This window comes from Trichoderma evansii (genome assembly GCF_050947405.1).
Source record: "Trichoderma evansii strain SZMC 28006 chromosome Unknown GGI43scaffold_11, whole genome shotgun sequence".
NCBI classification, from domain to species: domain Eukaryota; kingdom Fungi; phylum Ascomycota; class Sordariomycetes; order Hypocreales; family Hypocreaceae; genus Trichoderma; species Trichoderma evansii.
The window spans coordinates 379,290-393,349 of record NW_028145195.1 but is presented as its reverse complement, the minus strand read 5'-3'; the positions used below and the strand labels follow the sequence as shown (position 1 = coordinate 393,349).

The following is a 14,060-nucleotide window of genomic DNA, read 5'->3' as shown; positions in this document are numbered from 1 at the left end:
CTCTATCTCTTCATCTATTTAAAAGTTTTAACATTAAAATTCTAGTTCGTATAATAAATGTAATTTTTAAAATACAGAAGTTTGGTGTGCTTAAAGCAAAAGTAGTTAATATATATCCTAATTCATTTCTATTTTATTAGTTTATTTTATTATAGCTGTGTAATATAATTTTGAGGTATTTATTTTATAATATATATTTTATAATCTGTTATTTCGTTGTGTTTTTATTAAAACTTTGCCCTTTAGTATTTTTACTGTATTTGTTAGCTAATACTTTTTTTCCCTCCAAAACTGTGTATAATATGTATAAACTAAATTGGCGAGCTTTGACAAGGGGATATTAAACTAATACCATTTAACAATCCCTGCGAGCGGTCTGTAAACTCCTTATTTCTTATATAAGCGCTAAAATATGTAAATGTTCTGATAGTGGGATAGATGAAGTTGTCAGTCAGCGACGGAAAAAAGCCGCCGTTTTATCCAAGAGAATTGTCCATATTGGCTTTTCGTAAATTAAGTAGCCATACGGCATAAATCATCACTTGGTGTGTATGCATACCACCTGGCTGAGACTAAGCCTTAAGAGCAATGGTTTATGCATATATGGTGTCAGAATGTTTACATGCCGTCATTATCTGTCTGCAGTATTTGTCTTTAGTCTATAGTTAAAGATGAGGTAATGCAAAACATAATAGTAGAGAGAACCAAAATGGTCATTGCTTAGGTAGCTAGGTACTATCTTCATTATTGATTCAATAACTCGCTGATAGAGTGTCCAAGGACACTGTATGGGAATTGCTCGCGGATATCGCCATCGGTCCGTCGCAAGGAAATTCCATACATGACCTATAGCCGCTAGATCGGCCTATATACTGGACAGGGTACAAGTTCCTTTTATTCTTTTGTCAGTTTCTCACTGCGAATGTTAATAACTAGCACTAGTGTTGCTAGCGTTTTCTAGCGTTTGTTATTTAGTGTAGGTCCTATTAGCGAAGAGAATCCTCCCAATAACCCTCCGCATCCCCCGAGCCTCCGAGCATTGCGGATCGGCTCAAAGCGCGTAATCGTAAAAGCTAGGTGCGGCCCGTAAGCTTATTCTAGGTACAGTTACCATGGTACACGCACCAAAGAAAAGAGAAGCTGCAGGGTTGGGGGCTAGAAGCTTCCGAAAGAAGGAGGCTGCGTCTTCAAGAGCCACATGAACAGCCCATTTACAGCAAATGCCAGATGGTAAAATAGGTCAAATAAATCCATATTTCTGCGGCAATAGAGAGACATAAGAGGGAATATGTACATAAACTACTCAAGCTTCGTATAGGTGACATAGTCGAGTGCCGTCAATTAGCAAGTTCCTCGTATCATCCTCTTTTCCGTGTGGATTGCAACCAAATAAGAATATCCGCGATTTAAACCCACATTTTGTTTTAACGCAAGGATACTGCAGGGATCCAGCTGTATCTTATTCAGCTTGCAAAGTAATATGAATTCCTACCAAATCCATTGGAGCATGGCGGTAGAGGCGCAGCTTGTCGTATACGGTTCCGCCGAGAAGCAACCCCTCATGTCGGGTTCAACAGGGATTTCCTTAATATATTGTAGGCTATAGAAACCAGCAGTTTGGGCTGTGTTAGCTCCGGTTAGAGCAGAAATCATGCGATTGCTCCATGCTTTATATAACCCACTATAAGCAAGGCACCACCACCAAAATGTATATACGCAATCCTTCTTCGTCCACACCTTCGGCCCCCCGGATATTTTAATAAAAGGCCATATTTTACGATACAAATTAGGTAAGTGATTGTTCAGACCGGCTATCTCCTTGGTAGGGTGTTACAAGGCGAACCCTGCCTCGGAATCTTCCCCCGCCTCGGAATCTAACCCCCACACTCTCTTAAGTGGCAGTGACACATAAACCTGGACGACTAAGAAAACTTGTAATACGCCGTTCCAGCAAATCGTTCGTTCGTATTGCTGAAGACGCGAGTGCTGCACTTTTATAATGGCTTAGATGTATTCCTACAAGACATCCTCTAGTGCACGGGCATACTAATAGGAAAGCCACCAGGATTAGAATCCCAAGAACTGTTTTACAGCCAGCTATGAGATGATGGCATGATGCTAGCGCTTCTTGGAAACTTCGTCCGGTCTCTTAGTTGAACATTAGTTACTACTTGCCACTAGAGAGGAAAAGTGTGTTGCATCCAAAAAGCAGGAGAAATTAAGGTGCTTATGTAGCTTTTTACTAGGTTGGGTCTCACAATCAGCTATCGGCAGGACGTCAATCACTACTCCATATCTAACGACGAAATAAAGATGCTGGGACTCGTAAGCGAGCATCAGTATAAGATTTGCTGGGATACGAGTATAGCCGTTTAGTAAACCCATCAGATCGTACACGTTTCTTTACAAGCAGAGGGATGTGCGGCAGTAGAAGAACGTGGAGGATTTTATAAGCTCTGCCTCTGGAGTATATTATGTATATGTTGGTATCACAAAGCCTCCGTCGGTGGTATGCCCTACGGGGATATTCTTTAGCCCCGTTACACCACAGGGACAGGTTCTGTTTATATAGATCCTGCACGAAGACGGCATCGGATTGCGTTTGTGCCAGGGGTGTCAGACAGCCAGCATGAATTGGTAACCCCAGATGATACTTGCAGTATAGTACTCATATTGCGTATAGGCATTGGTTTATATACTACATGAGATGGCTACACCATCAGTGCTTGTTTTGTATCTTTTATATGTGAGCATTGGCTTGGCTATCGACTTTTTGTCTATCTGAGGTTAGTGAATCTTTGTGTGTGGATGGCAGTATTGATAAATAGACAAAGTATGGGTAATAATACTACCTCGTATCACTACTACAGCAGCATATACGGTCTAGAAGCGGTATTTACAATTCCACAGTCTGTTTTGAGACTACAAGACGAGATGTTGATTAATGGATGGAACTTTCCATATTGCGGGATTATAATGCTAAAATGGAATTAAAGCGCTAACAAATAGTGTGACAGCCATCAATAAGCAGCTAGGATTTCCGCATAGTTTGTCGGATTCATACTGTAGTATGACTGCTATGTAATCTGGTTTATTAGCAATATATATGCAGCCTGATATATAAAGTAGCAGCTGAAAAACAAGGCTTATAGGATCGATTCATGACCGAATCTTTACCGAATTTTATTACATATAATTTTGTCTGATGCTCTCTACTTTTACATCTGAATAATTATTTGCTCGTAAAGCAACTGAGTTTGTGATGGTAACCACCCTGATGACTTACCCTGAACCTGCGTCAAAAAGGTTTGGTCGCTAAATTATAGCGCTGATGACACTGTCGCTCAGCGAGTTAATGGAAAAACTGCATCGCCGAGGCACGCGAATACGCTCGTACATTACTGAATGCGAGAACAGAGCCGAATACGCGCATCGCATTTTCTAATTTTCCATTCCAGACGACACCAGAACAAAATCTCTCCCCTCTGCTATTGGGCTTCACGACTCCTTTATTATGTCTTCTTCACATGCGATACTGCAGCCTGCTAGCCGCACAAAAATGATTCGTAACCTTCAAACAAGTGCCATAATCTCGATCCACTCCCGGCAAATCGTTGCCGTCTCTCCAGCAGTTGCGTGAAATGAGACAAAAGCGTCCACATAGATCAAGATGATTCGCCCGGTATAAATTCACTTGACCCAAGCTCTAGGCTGAATCCGCGCTAATGGGCAATATTCTCTTTAGTGCTGTCCGTTTTGGGCAGTGGCCGATTCGAACAGCAAAACAGGAACCAAAAATACCGTGTGATGACAAGCTTTGGACGGACTGGATCGTGGGTACGAGGTTTAAAAGGCTTACAATCCACCAATTGTTGGCAAGCTATTTTAGCTCAGACGTGAGATCTCGACTCCTCTTTCCACCTCTTGACAACTCGGAATCAGTGATTCACCAATTGCTTCAACTTGTGCTTCAATCGCTATCCGCATTCACAATGAGCGACTCTGAAGATTTCTCCGACATATCCTCAACGTCCGAAGAAGGCGATCGTCTCCGCAGCCTCCTGAGCCTATGCCCGCGTTATGTGGTCGTCCCCCCTAATCCCCCGGATGGAATCGCTTTTGCTCTTGCGGGAAATTCCCAAGAATGGGACCACCTGACCGACTTGCACTCAGGCATCTCAAACTGCAAACCCGGCATCTGGAAAGGGGAAATGAAACTTATTGAGGGAGCAGAGCTTGGAAACTGTGATCGGGAAGCGTGTCTTCGCTGGGTCGCAGATTTAGACGAAGAGACTGACCTCGATTTTAGCATTAGTCTGAATGAGTGGCAGGCCTGGGAGCAAATGTTTAAAGACAGGTTTGACGACGCTGATGCTGTTCAATGGGGCGAGGGCACATCGTGGAAGCACGCTGGAACCTACTATGACGACGGCGGACTTCTCAACGTCATTTCCATGGCCTATCTCACTCGTGAAGCTGCCCACATGGTCCTAGAGGGTCGCGATTACGAGGAGCAGGAAATTGACGATGACGAATATGCCGGCTATCTTGAGATGATTACACTCAACGACAACTTGCGAGGGGATGACTGGGATAGAAATCCAGGCTTTACATTTGGAGGACTACACTGTAAGTTTCAACTTTTGACAAAAAGGCGCTTTACATGTACACAATGTACGGGAACAGCGGCAGGTGATGTCCATTACTGACTTTTATTTACTGCTAGTTGGGCAAGATTGCATTGGCGGGCCACCTGGTCTCGCTGTGGCTGAGAAGGACGGGCAAGTGGTTGCGATTAAGCTTTGGATGGATGATGATGAGCTTGACGAGGGAACTCCGTTTGATAGCCAGCCAGGCAGGCTTGTCTTTTGAACGTGACTTGAGTTTACATTCTTTTTCCTCCAATAGTTTACAGAGTTATTTGTCATTTTTCAACGAGCAACACATATATATCACTGCACCATGAAATAACTGGCGAATGCGGCAATACAGAACGCTTTTAAACATTCCGGTACCACAGCAATTGTCATAAAAGGCGTCGAAGTTGTCTAATCTTGAGTGAATTTGCCCGTATGGACTATAGAAAATTGTGGCTTATTATAGTGGCTTTTGGACAGTCACGCACATCATGACCCAAATGCTACGCCGGTGCACGAATCACAACGCTACATAAATGTACTTTCCCAAGCCCAACAGGAGTTGTTCCATGATGTGCTTTACGTAAGGTGACGTGGAGCAAAAAAATCGCGAAATAACAGGCATGAATCGTCTGAAAGGCGACTTCAGCTCTTCTTCGCTTGACCAATCATTCACAGAGTCGTTCGCATCATTCTAGAGTAGCCAAAAGTGTTTGAGGAAGAAAATACTTAGGAGAGTGAAGAGAATACTAATATTTCTTCTAGGAAAGTATATCAAGTGATACAATACGTGATTAACCTGCTGATGAGAGCTTGGATCTGTGATGGATTAATATGATCTACTTGGGTATGCAAATGACGGCAATTCCTCCCACCATGAGACCATAAATAACTCCCGTCCAAATAAAAGCACCAGGCAACTAAGACTAGTAGGACTAGCAGAATTATGCCCTTGTATTGCTGCATAAAGAGTGTCTAGCGGCGGGGGTATGGATGCAAGACTTATAGCTACATAAAAATGTAAAATATAACCTAAATTTCCCACTCTTCTACCGTTGATTGAGACAATATCGTATGAGGATGCATCGGACCTAGGACTTGATATCGAGTTTGAGCACAGGTCTTCATCAAAGCTAGGGCATCATCATGCCGACCTTGGCTTTTCCAAGTGTAAGCCAGATTACTCATGCTGATTAGTGTATCTGGATGATCTGCGCCCAGCTTCGTCTTGTGAGCCTCCATCACTTGTACTTCTAAATCCTCGGCCTCTTTCCATCGGCCCTGCTTCCTGTATGTTGATGCAAGGTTACCTATGCTGATCAGTGTATCTGGATGATCTGCGCCCAGCTTTATCTTGCAAGCCTCTGTCACTTGAACTTCCAGATCCTCGGCCTCCTTCCATCGGCCCTGGTTCCAGTATGTTGATGCAAGGTTGGCCATGCTGTTCAGTGTATCCGGGTGATCATGTCCCAATAACTCTCTTCGTATCTCTCTCGCCTCTATATTGAACATCTCTGCTTGACTCCATTTGCCCTCAAAGTTAAAGTATGCAGCAATACAGTAGAGAAGAGATGCCTTTGCTTCGTTCTCATCTCTTGATTTCAACCCATCCAACTGTAACACAGCGTTTGCATGTGATAGGTATGCGGCGCATTTTGTTCGAGTTTCGTATGTGCCATACGGATACATTTCTGACACCGTCATAAGTGCTTCTGTGCTGAATCGACCAATTGTGCCTCGGCTGGTAAGCCATTTGCGTGTCACCAACTGTATAAGCCGATGCATATCGAAGCTGCCACTAGTCTCCTCTGTCACGAACGAGAAGGCCTTGAGGATACCTAGCGCTTCTGTAAGTTCTATTTCGCCTTGCGGGTCCCCGTTCCCTGTTTGCTCGGCATAATGCGATATAAACGGAGCCGGAATATCTTGCCGATCGAGCATACTCATGAAGGAGAGGAGTTCGCTGGCTAAGAAGTGCTGCTCCTCAATCTGCTGGAACGAAAGCATCCATGTTTCCGCTACTGCCTGGGGAGCTTCTGTGTCTCGCCCCGCCGTCTCGAATTCCCTGCTCAGCAGGTGCACTATATCCTTGTCGCTATTGCTTAGTAGTTGAAGGTACTTGTGCACTGTTATGCTCGTTTCTTGAATAAACGCAGCAGCCTGAGCCAACGCTAGCGGCAGGTGTTCTAACTGAGAAGAGAGCGTTGACAATTCAGTAATGGTTGTGCTGATGCCTTTGAGCTTCGTACGGAGGAGTTGTGCTGACTCCTCCTCATCCATTCGAAGCACTTCTATCGGCTGCTTTCCTTTGGTCATCCTAACTCCCACCTGCTTGTTCCTTGTCGTGATGAGAATTGTACCGTGGGCACATTCGGGCAAATATCGAGCCAGATTCTTCTCATCTTTCGCGTTGCTAGGGCTTGTAGCAGTACCCACAGGCTGGCCAAATAAAAGTTGCATATCATCTGCGTTGTCAATAACCATGAACCACTCTCCGTGGTCCTTCTCCTCTAACCAACCTTTCACTAATAGTAGCATATCAACCTTGGGTTCCGCGTAGCCAGGGATGTTGTACTCTTGTGCGATAGATGCAAACGCCTGGCGAAATCGGGCGGCACTGCCAGCATGAATCCAGAAAACGAAAACTGTAGGGTGTGTCTTTTGTAGCTGGAATACATATTCCAATGCGATTTGCGTTTTACTATCCCCTATTAGCATATGATATAAACTAGGAGGGTTGGTAGCGTACCCAGTCCCGCCTAAGCCATACAATGTTGCTCTTGCTTGAGATGTGCTACTCGCCTGTTGTGTATGCCCCAGCTGGTCCTTTAATGTTTTAAGGATTTCTGAGCGTCCTATGAAATCTGGATTACTTGTGTAGGGCACAAAAACTAGAGTGTTGGTTAGTAGTTTGCAGATATTGCTGAGGGCGGCCAAACTTACACTTCACAGTCGAAGTCCGTTGGACTCGCGCTACAAATTGATATTAGCTAAAATCAAGCACAAGATTGGTTTAATAATTACAGCCTTCGATTAACATAAAACCGACGAGAAGCACCTAAGCTACTTACAAAAGCGAGCCTTCACCACGTTTGAAGCGTCTTGCTCAAACTGTTGAAGCTTATGCAGCGCACTGGTATACCCTATATCATTTCTATTACCAAACTTGACCATCATTGAATGATCCGAGTCCAGGGGGATCTTATCCTCCATAAAGTCGGGGAGTTGAAGAAGAGCCGAGTCGTTGTCCACCTTGGTAATGAAGTCGCCAGTTCTTTCCCAGCGTTGGCTGTCACTGTCCTATTACTAGTGTCAGCCAGCTCCCCGCTGCTATGTATACCATATTATCTTACAAATTGAAGCTGCCTAGTCTGCCTTGTTTCGTAGAAGCTTACAATCTTCCGGTCTCGGACCAGATTCTTGAAATCGGCTAGTTGATTCTCTAGCAAGTCGGACTTGACTCTGATCTGCTGTAGTAGCGCGTTCCGTGGGTGGTTATCTTGATTATCCAGCATGCTTTCGATATCATTTACCACCAGCCCTTTGTGTGGAATGCCAAAGAGAAGAATCCCGTATGTAGCCTTGTGGAGCGTTGCAATCGTTGGATGATCGTCTTCGTTTGTTTGGACCGCCTTTACAAGGCACTATACTTCTATTGAGCTTTTTACATGTGAGTTACAACAGATAACCTACGTGAGCAAGTATAATACCACCAAAGCTGTGTGCGATGAAGAAGAGTGGCCGCTGCCTCAGCTGGAGCGGCGCAATTATTAGCCTTATATTCGTGCTCTTGTGACAGCATGTTATAATAGAGCTTACCTCGTCTGTGTTCCGGATTTTCTTGAGGGCATCCATTAGGCCCCGGCTATAGTCCATAATGGTGTCGACCCCACGGGTTGAGAGCTTCGAGTTGTAGCCATAGCTCATCGTGCGACAGTAGGGCAGGTCTTGAGACAGAAAATGGCGCAACCACATCCGCCCAAGGTTTCCCTTACCCCTCCATGAGCCGTAGGCATGTCCATCGAGGCCGGTGATGGCGATTATACTGCGACTCAGTGGATTAGCATTAGGCCTGCGCACAGGATCAACAAGAGCATGTTGCACCATTAACGAAATGTTACATACTCTGCGGTAACTGGCTTGTCTGCTTTGGGGGTGTAGAGCTGTGTAAACCCGAAAAAATGTTGGTCAAAATTAATATCCACATTGCCCATCTCAACCTGCCAGTCTTCCAGAGGGTTCGCGACTAGCACGGACAAGAAATCAGGAGCTTTGCCGCCAAACTCTACTAACGCAACCCTCTCCTGCGCATTGTTGGAACAAGACGGCACGATGCTTGCGGTGATTTTTGACTGTGACTGTTCTTCATCCTTTAATAGGTTTTTGCGGATGAAATCCACCAGCGCATCGTCCGTCTGCGAGGCTGGGAGGCCAGTAACGCGAAAAACAAGGTTCTTTTGCCTAGTAACCGCCTGAGAAGAGTCGCTTCGTAGTCGAGAGGTAGCAGTTATAGGCACTTGGGTGTTGGATGAATTCTGAAATGTATCGACAACGTTCGGCGTTGCCACCTCCTCGCGGGATGGATTGTTGCCCATCTTCGGTGTTTCGTAGCTGGCACCGTGCAATATCTAAATCATGAACCATTTATAATCTTACTCGTGTTCACAAACTCCGCCATCAGTCAATGCGGCGCCCATGGCATGTCCAGCAGGTAGAGAATGGGACGACAATAGACGAGAAAGGGAAAGTGAAGAAGAAACTGCAAGAAGCGGGGGAAAGCAATAAGGCGCCAGGCTCGCCAGGCTGCTTCATGCGGCTGAAATTGATGTAGCCAATGATGGCTAGAGTAAGGCCTGGGTAGAACATTGACAACAAACGAGGCACAAGAATGACTAATGAATGGGCAGTAAAAAGTCGTAGAGCGGACGATCAGATCGTTAGTAGGGAGATACAAACTCCGATATAGAACGGCCTGTTCCTAGCGTTCTTTACCATTTAATTTCGTATCAGTGAGATGATGCGATCCACAAACGTGGTTGCACTTTATGAAGCTCAGACGACGAGATTTCTTGAACCTTGTTTCTGAGGCATCATTTGACTGTCTACATGTACCTGAGTACATGTACCTACCAAAGGTCGACAAGCATGTACAGACTACATGTACCTTGGTTCATGATGTTTGTGACACTCAAATAATGGCGCCAAGTTTGTCCTCTCCTTCTGTAATGCTGTAGAATGAGATGGATCTCGTAAATGGGACTTTACCAGTTCTACGAATGTGCCTCTTGATTTTGAAGGGTAAGAGCGGGCTCAGATGAAATGGGCTGTTAGGCGTGGCTTTGTATCTACTAGGGCCTATGAGGTACTAATACAAGTTAATTGCGTTGCTGAGTAAAGACAACCCATAATACACCGATACCTATAAAGTGAACCGTTTTAACATTGATGCCTCTATTCCAGGTTATAGGCCCTTATTCCTGACAAGATCTCGACTAGTTCAACTGAACAGTGGGCCTTGCGCATACTATAAAATAGCCGCAGCAGCTACAAGAGTCACTATCCAGTAATACATAGTGTATTGCCTGCTATAGTATAGTGCACTGCCTGTTTTACCTAATTTCCATTCCATTGTCTACCTAACTTTTTATAACTACCTAAGTACCTACCTACTCGAGGTGACAGTATAAAGAGAACGAGATTCTCTTTGCTAGACGGGAAAAACAACACATTCTCTATGGCACAAAATGACCCCTGGCCGATGCAGCGGCCTCATTCTTGAGAGAACAAGGCCGTGCCAACTAGACCAAATTATCCACAACATGTCCTCACCCTGTGGCCTTGATAGCAGTATGATAAGCTGGGTTTCCGTGGATGTGATTACATGTATATTCCAGATGATGCAAGAATAAGGATGGTAATGCTTTTCCTCTCTGCCACCTCGTTTCACGATGCCTTCATCTTTTCTTCTCTATATACGACAGCTGCAGAACCTATTATTACGTAAAAAGAGATGAAAGTATCCGGGGATATTATATCATATCAAAATACTCCATTCGGTCTACGATCACTTAGACCCTAAGATTAGGCTGAACGCGCGCTATTGACTATTTTCCACTTTTGTATCGCCGGCTTACACAGCTGATGCTCGAACAGCAAGAATAGGGTGTGATGACAAGCTTTAGATTGGCTGGCTGAATCAAGGATACGAGGTTTAAAAAAGGCTTACGATCTACCTATTGACATACTATTTTAGTTTGTGCGCGCAAACCCCAACTATATCTTTGCATCTCTCGCCAACTCGGAAGCAGCGACGTTTCAATTTCCTCAACCTCTGTTTCCAGTCACAATCGCCATCTACAGTCAAGATGGCAGACGGTAGTCGTCTAAAGGGCCTCTTGAGCATATGCCCACGCTACATTATCGTTCCACCCAATCCCCCGGGTGGAATCGCTTTTTGTCTCGCAGGAAATATCCAAGACTGGGAGCACATGTTTGAGTGGCACGATGGCATCTCAAACTGCAAACCAGGCATCTGGAAGGCGGAGGTAAAGGCCATTGAAGGAGCCGAGAGAGGATTCAACGATCGGGAAGCGTGTCTTCGGTGGGTAGCAGAGCTGAATGATGAGACTGAGCTTGACTTTACCATTACTCCGGATGAATGGCAAGCCTGGGAACAAATGTTCAAAGACAAGTTTAACGATGCCGTCGAATGGGACGAGGGCATAACGTGGAAGTTTGCTGGAACTTTCGATAACAAAGGGCTCCATTTTTAATATCATTTCCACGGCATATCTCACTCGCAAAGCTGCGGTTATGATCCAAGAGGGACGTAAGCCTAAGAAACAAGAAATAGACGACGACGAAGAGGAAAGCCACGACGAATGGGGCAGCTACCTTGAGACAATTGCCAATAACGAAGAACCCGTCAACAGGGAGGATATGACCAGAAATGAGGACTTTACACTGGGAGGATTCCACTGTAAGTTTCAACTTCCAGGTAGATGGAGCTACATTTTGCAAGCACAGAATGTATAGACGTCAATAGCAGCGAGAGATTCACAGTACTGACATTTATTTACTGCCAGTTTCGCTAGATTCCGTTGGCGGCGCCATCGCTGTGGCTGAAAAAGACGGCCAAATTGTCGGGATGAAGTTTTACACGGACCGGGATGATCTCGACGAGGAGACTCTGCATGTATTTGATAGCCAGCCCGGCACGATTATCTTTTAGACAGTGACTAGTGTTCACTTTCTCCAAGAGATTGCACTCAGTTTTTATTGTTCCTTTTCAGTGCACAAAGACATTACAGCCCCACGAAGGAATTAATAAATGCGGCAATACAGAACGCTTTCAAATATTCAAATACCATCTATTATACAAGCTATATTTGTTTGAGTGGCGATGACTCAAAATACACTGCCATGCAAGCTTGGAGCTATCATGCAAAGCAAATCCAGCATGTCAACCATCGGAATGCTAACTATCGCTGGCAATCACCTGAGCAGCTTCCTCAGCAACATTATACTCATAAAGTTTGCGCGTCGGCTTCGCCACGGTATTAGGAAAGAAACCTACATCTATTGTCAGCGACTGTTTCAACAATGCTTTCGCGGCTCATACCGCAATGTGTACTTACTGAGCAGCTTGAACATGGAGTACATTGCATATTCTCGAAAGACACCCATGTCGCGCTTAGAATTCTGAATCTTTTTCGCGCTCTCCAATATCTCCGTGACGCGTGGCTTTCGAAGGTTAATGTATTGTTTGGCCGCCTTGACGGTAGCTTGCTTCTCAGCGTTTGGTTTGCTCGAATCCATTTGTTTCATCTGATGTGCCAAGAATAGGGCAAACGATTCGCAGTCCTCCAGTGCTTGTGATACACCCTGGCCTGAAGTAGAAGGCAAGGCATGTGCTGCATCTCCAAGCAAGACAACCCCGTCGCGCTCCCAAGTCGGCAGCGGTGGTGATGTCCATGTGGGATACATGTTTGTAGCGCGGGCAGATTTGATGATTCGCTGGATGACGGGATCCTTCCACTGCGCGTGTCTCTCTCGAAGCTGTCGGGAGACGTCTTCCATGTCGAGTGTGCCACGATCTGGGCATTCTTTAATCTCATATGTGGACCACCAACCGAGTGTTTCTCCCGGCTCGGAGGCGACGTAAGGGTTTTCGCGATTGGGGTCTGAGGGGTCGCTGTCTGGAGAATAGTATCCAAAGAAGCCGTTGCCTCCAAAGATGAAGTTCATCGATCCCTTTTCGACGTATTCTTTCAGTCCCGTTGCTGGGATGAAGCCGCCTATTCCGACAAGGCCTCTGTTGAGCACAAGACATTAGCATGTATTGAGGAGTACATTAGCCAGTCATGGTACTTACTCGTAATGGGGAGGATATGGGTCTTCTGCAGCCTCGGGAAACAAAGCCCTCTTGGCAATTGACTTGACACCATCGGCACCGATCACGATATCTGCCTCTACTGGCTCGCTTCCATCAACAAAATGGACAATGTTGCGTCCTTCAGGATTGGCGATAACTTGCGACACCCGTTTTGTGATGATATCCTCGTCTGGGATGCAAGTACGAAGGCATCTCCAAAGCGAATGGCGACTGCATGCCACCATGTTGAGCTTCTTTGAGGGCTCACCAGGCTCCCTTGTGGCGGAGCCAGTGGGATCGATGTACATGAGCAGATGCCCATTCTTATTCTTCAAGTTGGATCGTGTTATCACGTATCCGTCACGGGTGACTTCTCGCAAAATCTCTTTGTCAAGACGCTGTAGAACACCGAGACCGTTGGCCGCGATGCCTAGTCCGCCGCCGACGATGAGTGTGGAGGAATGCGTCGGTCCTTGCTCCCGATCGTCAGATGTGACGTCTATTCCAGTGTCGTAGGCTTCGTATATCTTGATGTCGAGGTCTTCAGCAGAGTTGTCGCTCTTTGGAAGATGCTTCTTTAGTTCGAGATATACTGCACAGCCGGCAATGCCAGCGCCGATGATGGCAATCTTCATATTGAGCGAGGAGGAGAATGAATTCGGAGGCTTATATCCTTCTTATCGAGCTTGACTATTGGGTGATGATTTGGAAGGCTTCACGATAAGGTAGGGAGACGAAACAAAGGGGTTCTGTTGAAGAGCAGGTATATATAGATATTATCCTGATCCCATGACAACACAGATTCGCAATCCATACACGTAACCAGGCATTTCTCTTGTTTCACCTGCAGCAAAATTGCAGTTAATTCAGCTCGTACAGTGTATCTCGGGAGAGCTTCATCTATGGCGGAGCCGCTAAATCGCAAAGCTAACCATTCTGAGCATAAGGATCCTCCAAGCATGAGGCGCGCACAGGCCAGAAATGCATCCTAAGCCTAATTTTGACTCAGAGTTTGGTCCGCTCCCATTTCCCAGTGCAAGTGGCGATGA

At 45.5% G+C, this 14,060-nt stretch overlaps 5 protein-coding genes across 5 annotated transcripts; 3 read left to right on the top strand and 2 right to left on the bottom strand.

The window, feature by feature from the left end:
• The first annotated feature begins 3,388 nt into the window (after positions 1-3,388).
• Positions 3,389-5,320, top strand: GGI43DRAFT_406137 (uncharacterized protein). Its single transcript, XM_083206118.1, has 3 exons — positions 3,389-3,682; positions 3,746-4,629; positions 4,727-5,320. Exons 2-3 carry the CDS (start codon positions 3,993-3,995, stop codon positions 4,870-4,872), a joined length of 783 nt encoding a protein of 260 aa, XP_083060130.1. The 5' UTR covers positions 3,389-3,682; positions 3,746-3,992; the 3' UTR covers positions 4,873-5,320.
• Positions 5,321-5,352: 32 nt separating this feature from the next.
• GGI43DRAFT_406131 (uncharacterized protein) lies at positions 5,353-9,666 on the bottom strand. The gene is made up of 8 exons (XM_083206117.1): positions 8,763-9,666; positions 8,457-8,682; positions 8,331-8,390; positions 7,991-8,281; positions 7,709-7,937; positions 7,581-7,610; positions 7,387-7,528; positions 5,353-7,338 (listed from the first exon to the last, which is right to left on the bottom strand). The coding sequence occupies exons 1-8, from the start codon at positions 9,230-9,232 to the stop codon at positions 5,670-5,672; spliced, it is 3,117 nt and encodes a 1,038-aa protein (XP_083060129.1). The 5' UTR covers positions 9,233-9,666; the 3' UTR covers positions 5,353-5,669.
• Positions 9,667-11,002: 1,336 nt separating this feature from the next.
• GGI43DRAFT_384205 (uncharacterized protein) lies at positions 11,003-11,410 on the top strand (the record flags this gene model as incomplete). The annotated part of the gene is made up of 1 exon (XM_083203487.1): positions 11,003-11,410. The coding sequence occupies one exon, from the start codon at positions 11,003-11,005 to the stop codon at positions 11,408-11,410; it is 408 nt and encodes a 135-aa protein (XP_083060128.1).
• Positions 11,411-11,450: 40 nt separating this feature from the next.
• Positions 11,451-11,868, top strand: GGI43DRAFT_384204 (uncharacterized protein; the record flags this gene model as incomplete). The annotated part of the gene is made up of 2 exons (XM_083203486.1): positions 11,451-11,616; positions 11,723-11,868. The coding sequence occupies 2 exons, from the start codon at positions 11,451-11,453 to the stop codon at positions 11,866-11,868; spliced, it is 312 nt and encodes a 103-aa protein (XP_083060127.1).
• On the bottom strand, positions 11,723-13,851 carry GGI43DRAFT_55313 (uncharacterized protein). The gene is made up of 3 exons (XM_083210002.1): positions 13,012-13,851; positions 12,275-12,951; positions 11,723-12,209 (listed from the first exon to the last, which is right to left on the bottom strand). Exons 1-3 carry the CDS (start codon positions 13,644-13,646, stop codon positions 12,115-12,117), a joined length of 1,407 nt encoding a protein of 468 aa, XP_083060126.1. The 5' UTR covers positions 13,647-13,851; the 3' UTR covers positions 11,723-12,114.
• Positions 13,852-14,060: the final 209 nt, after the last annotated feature.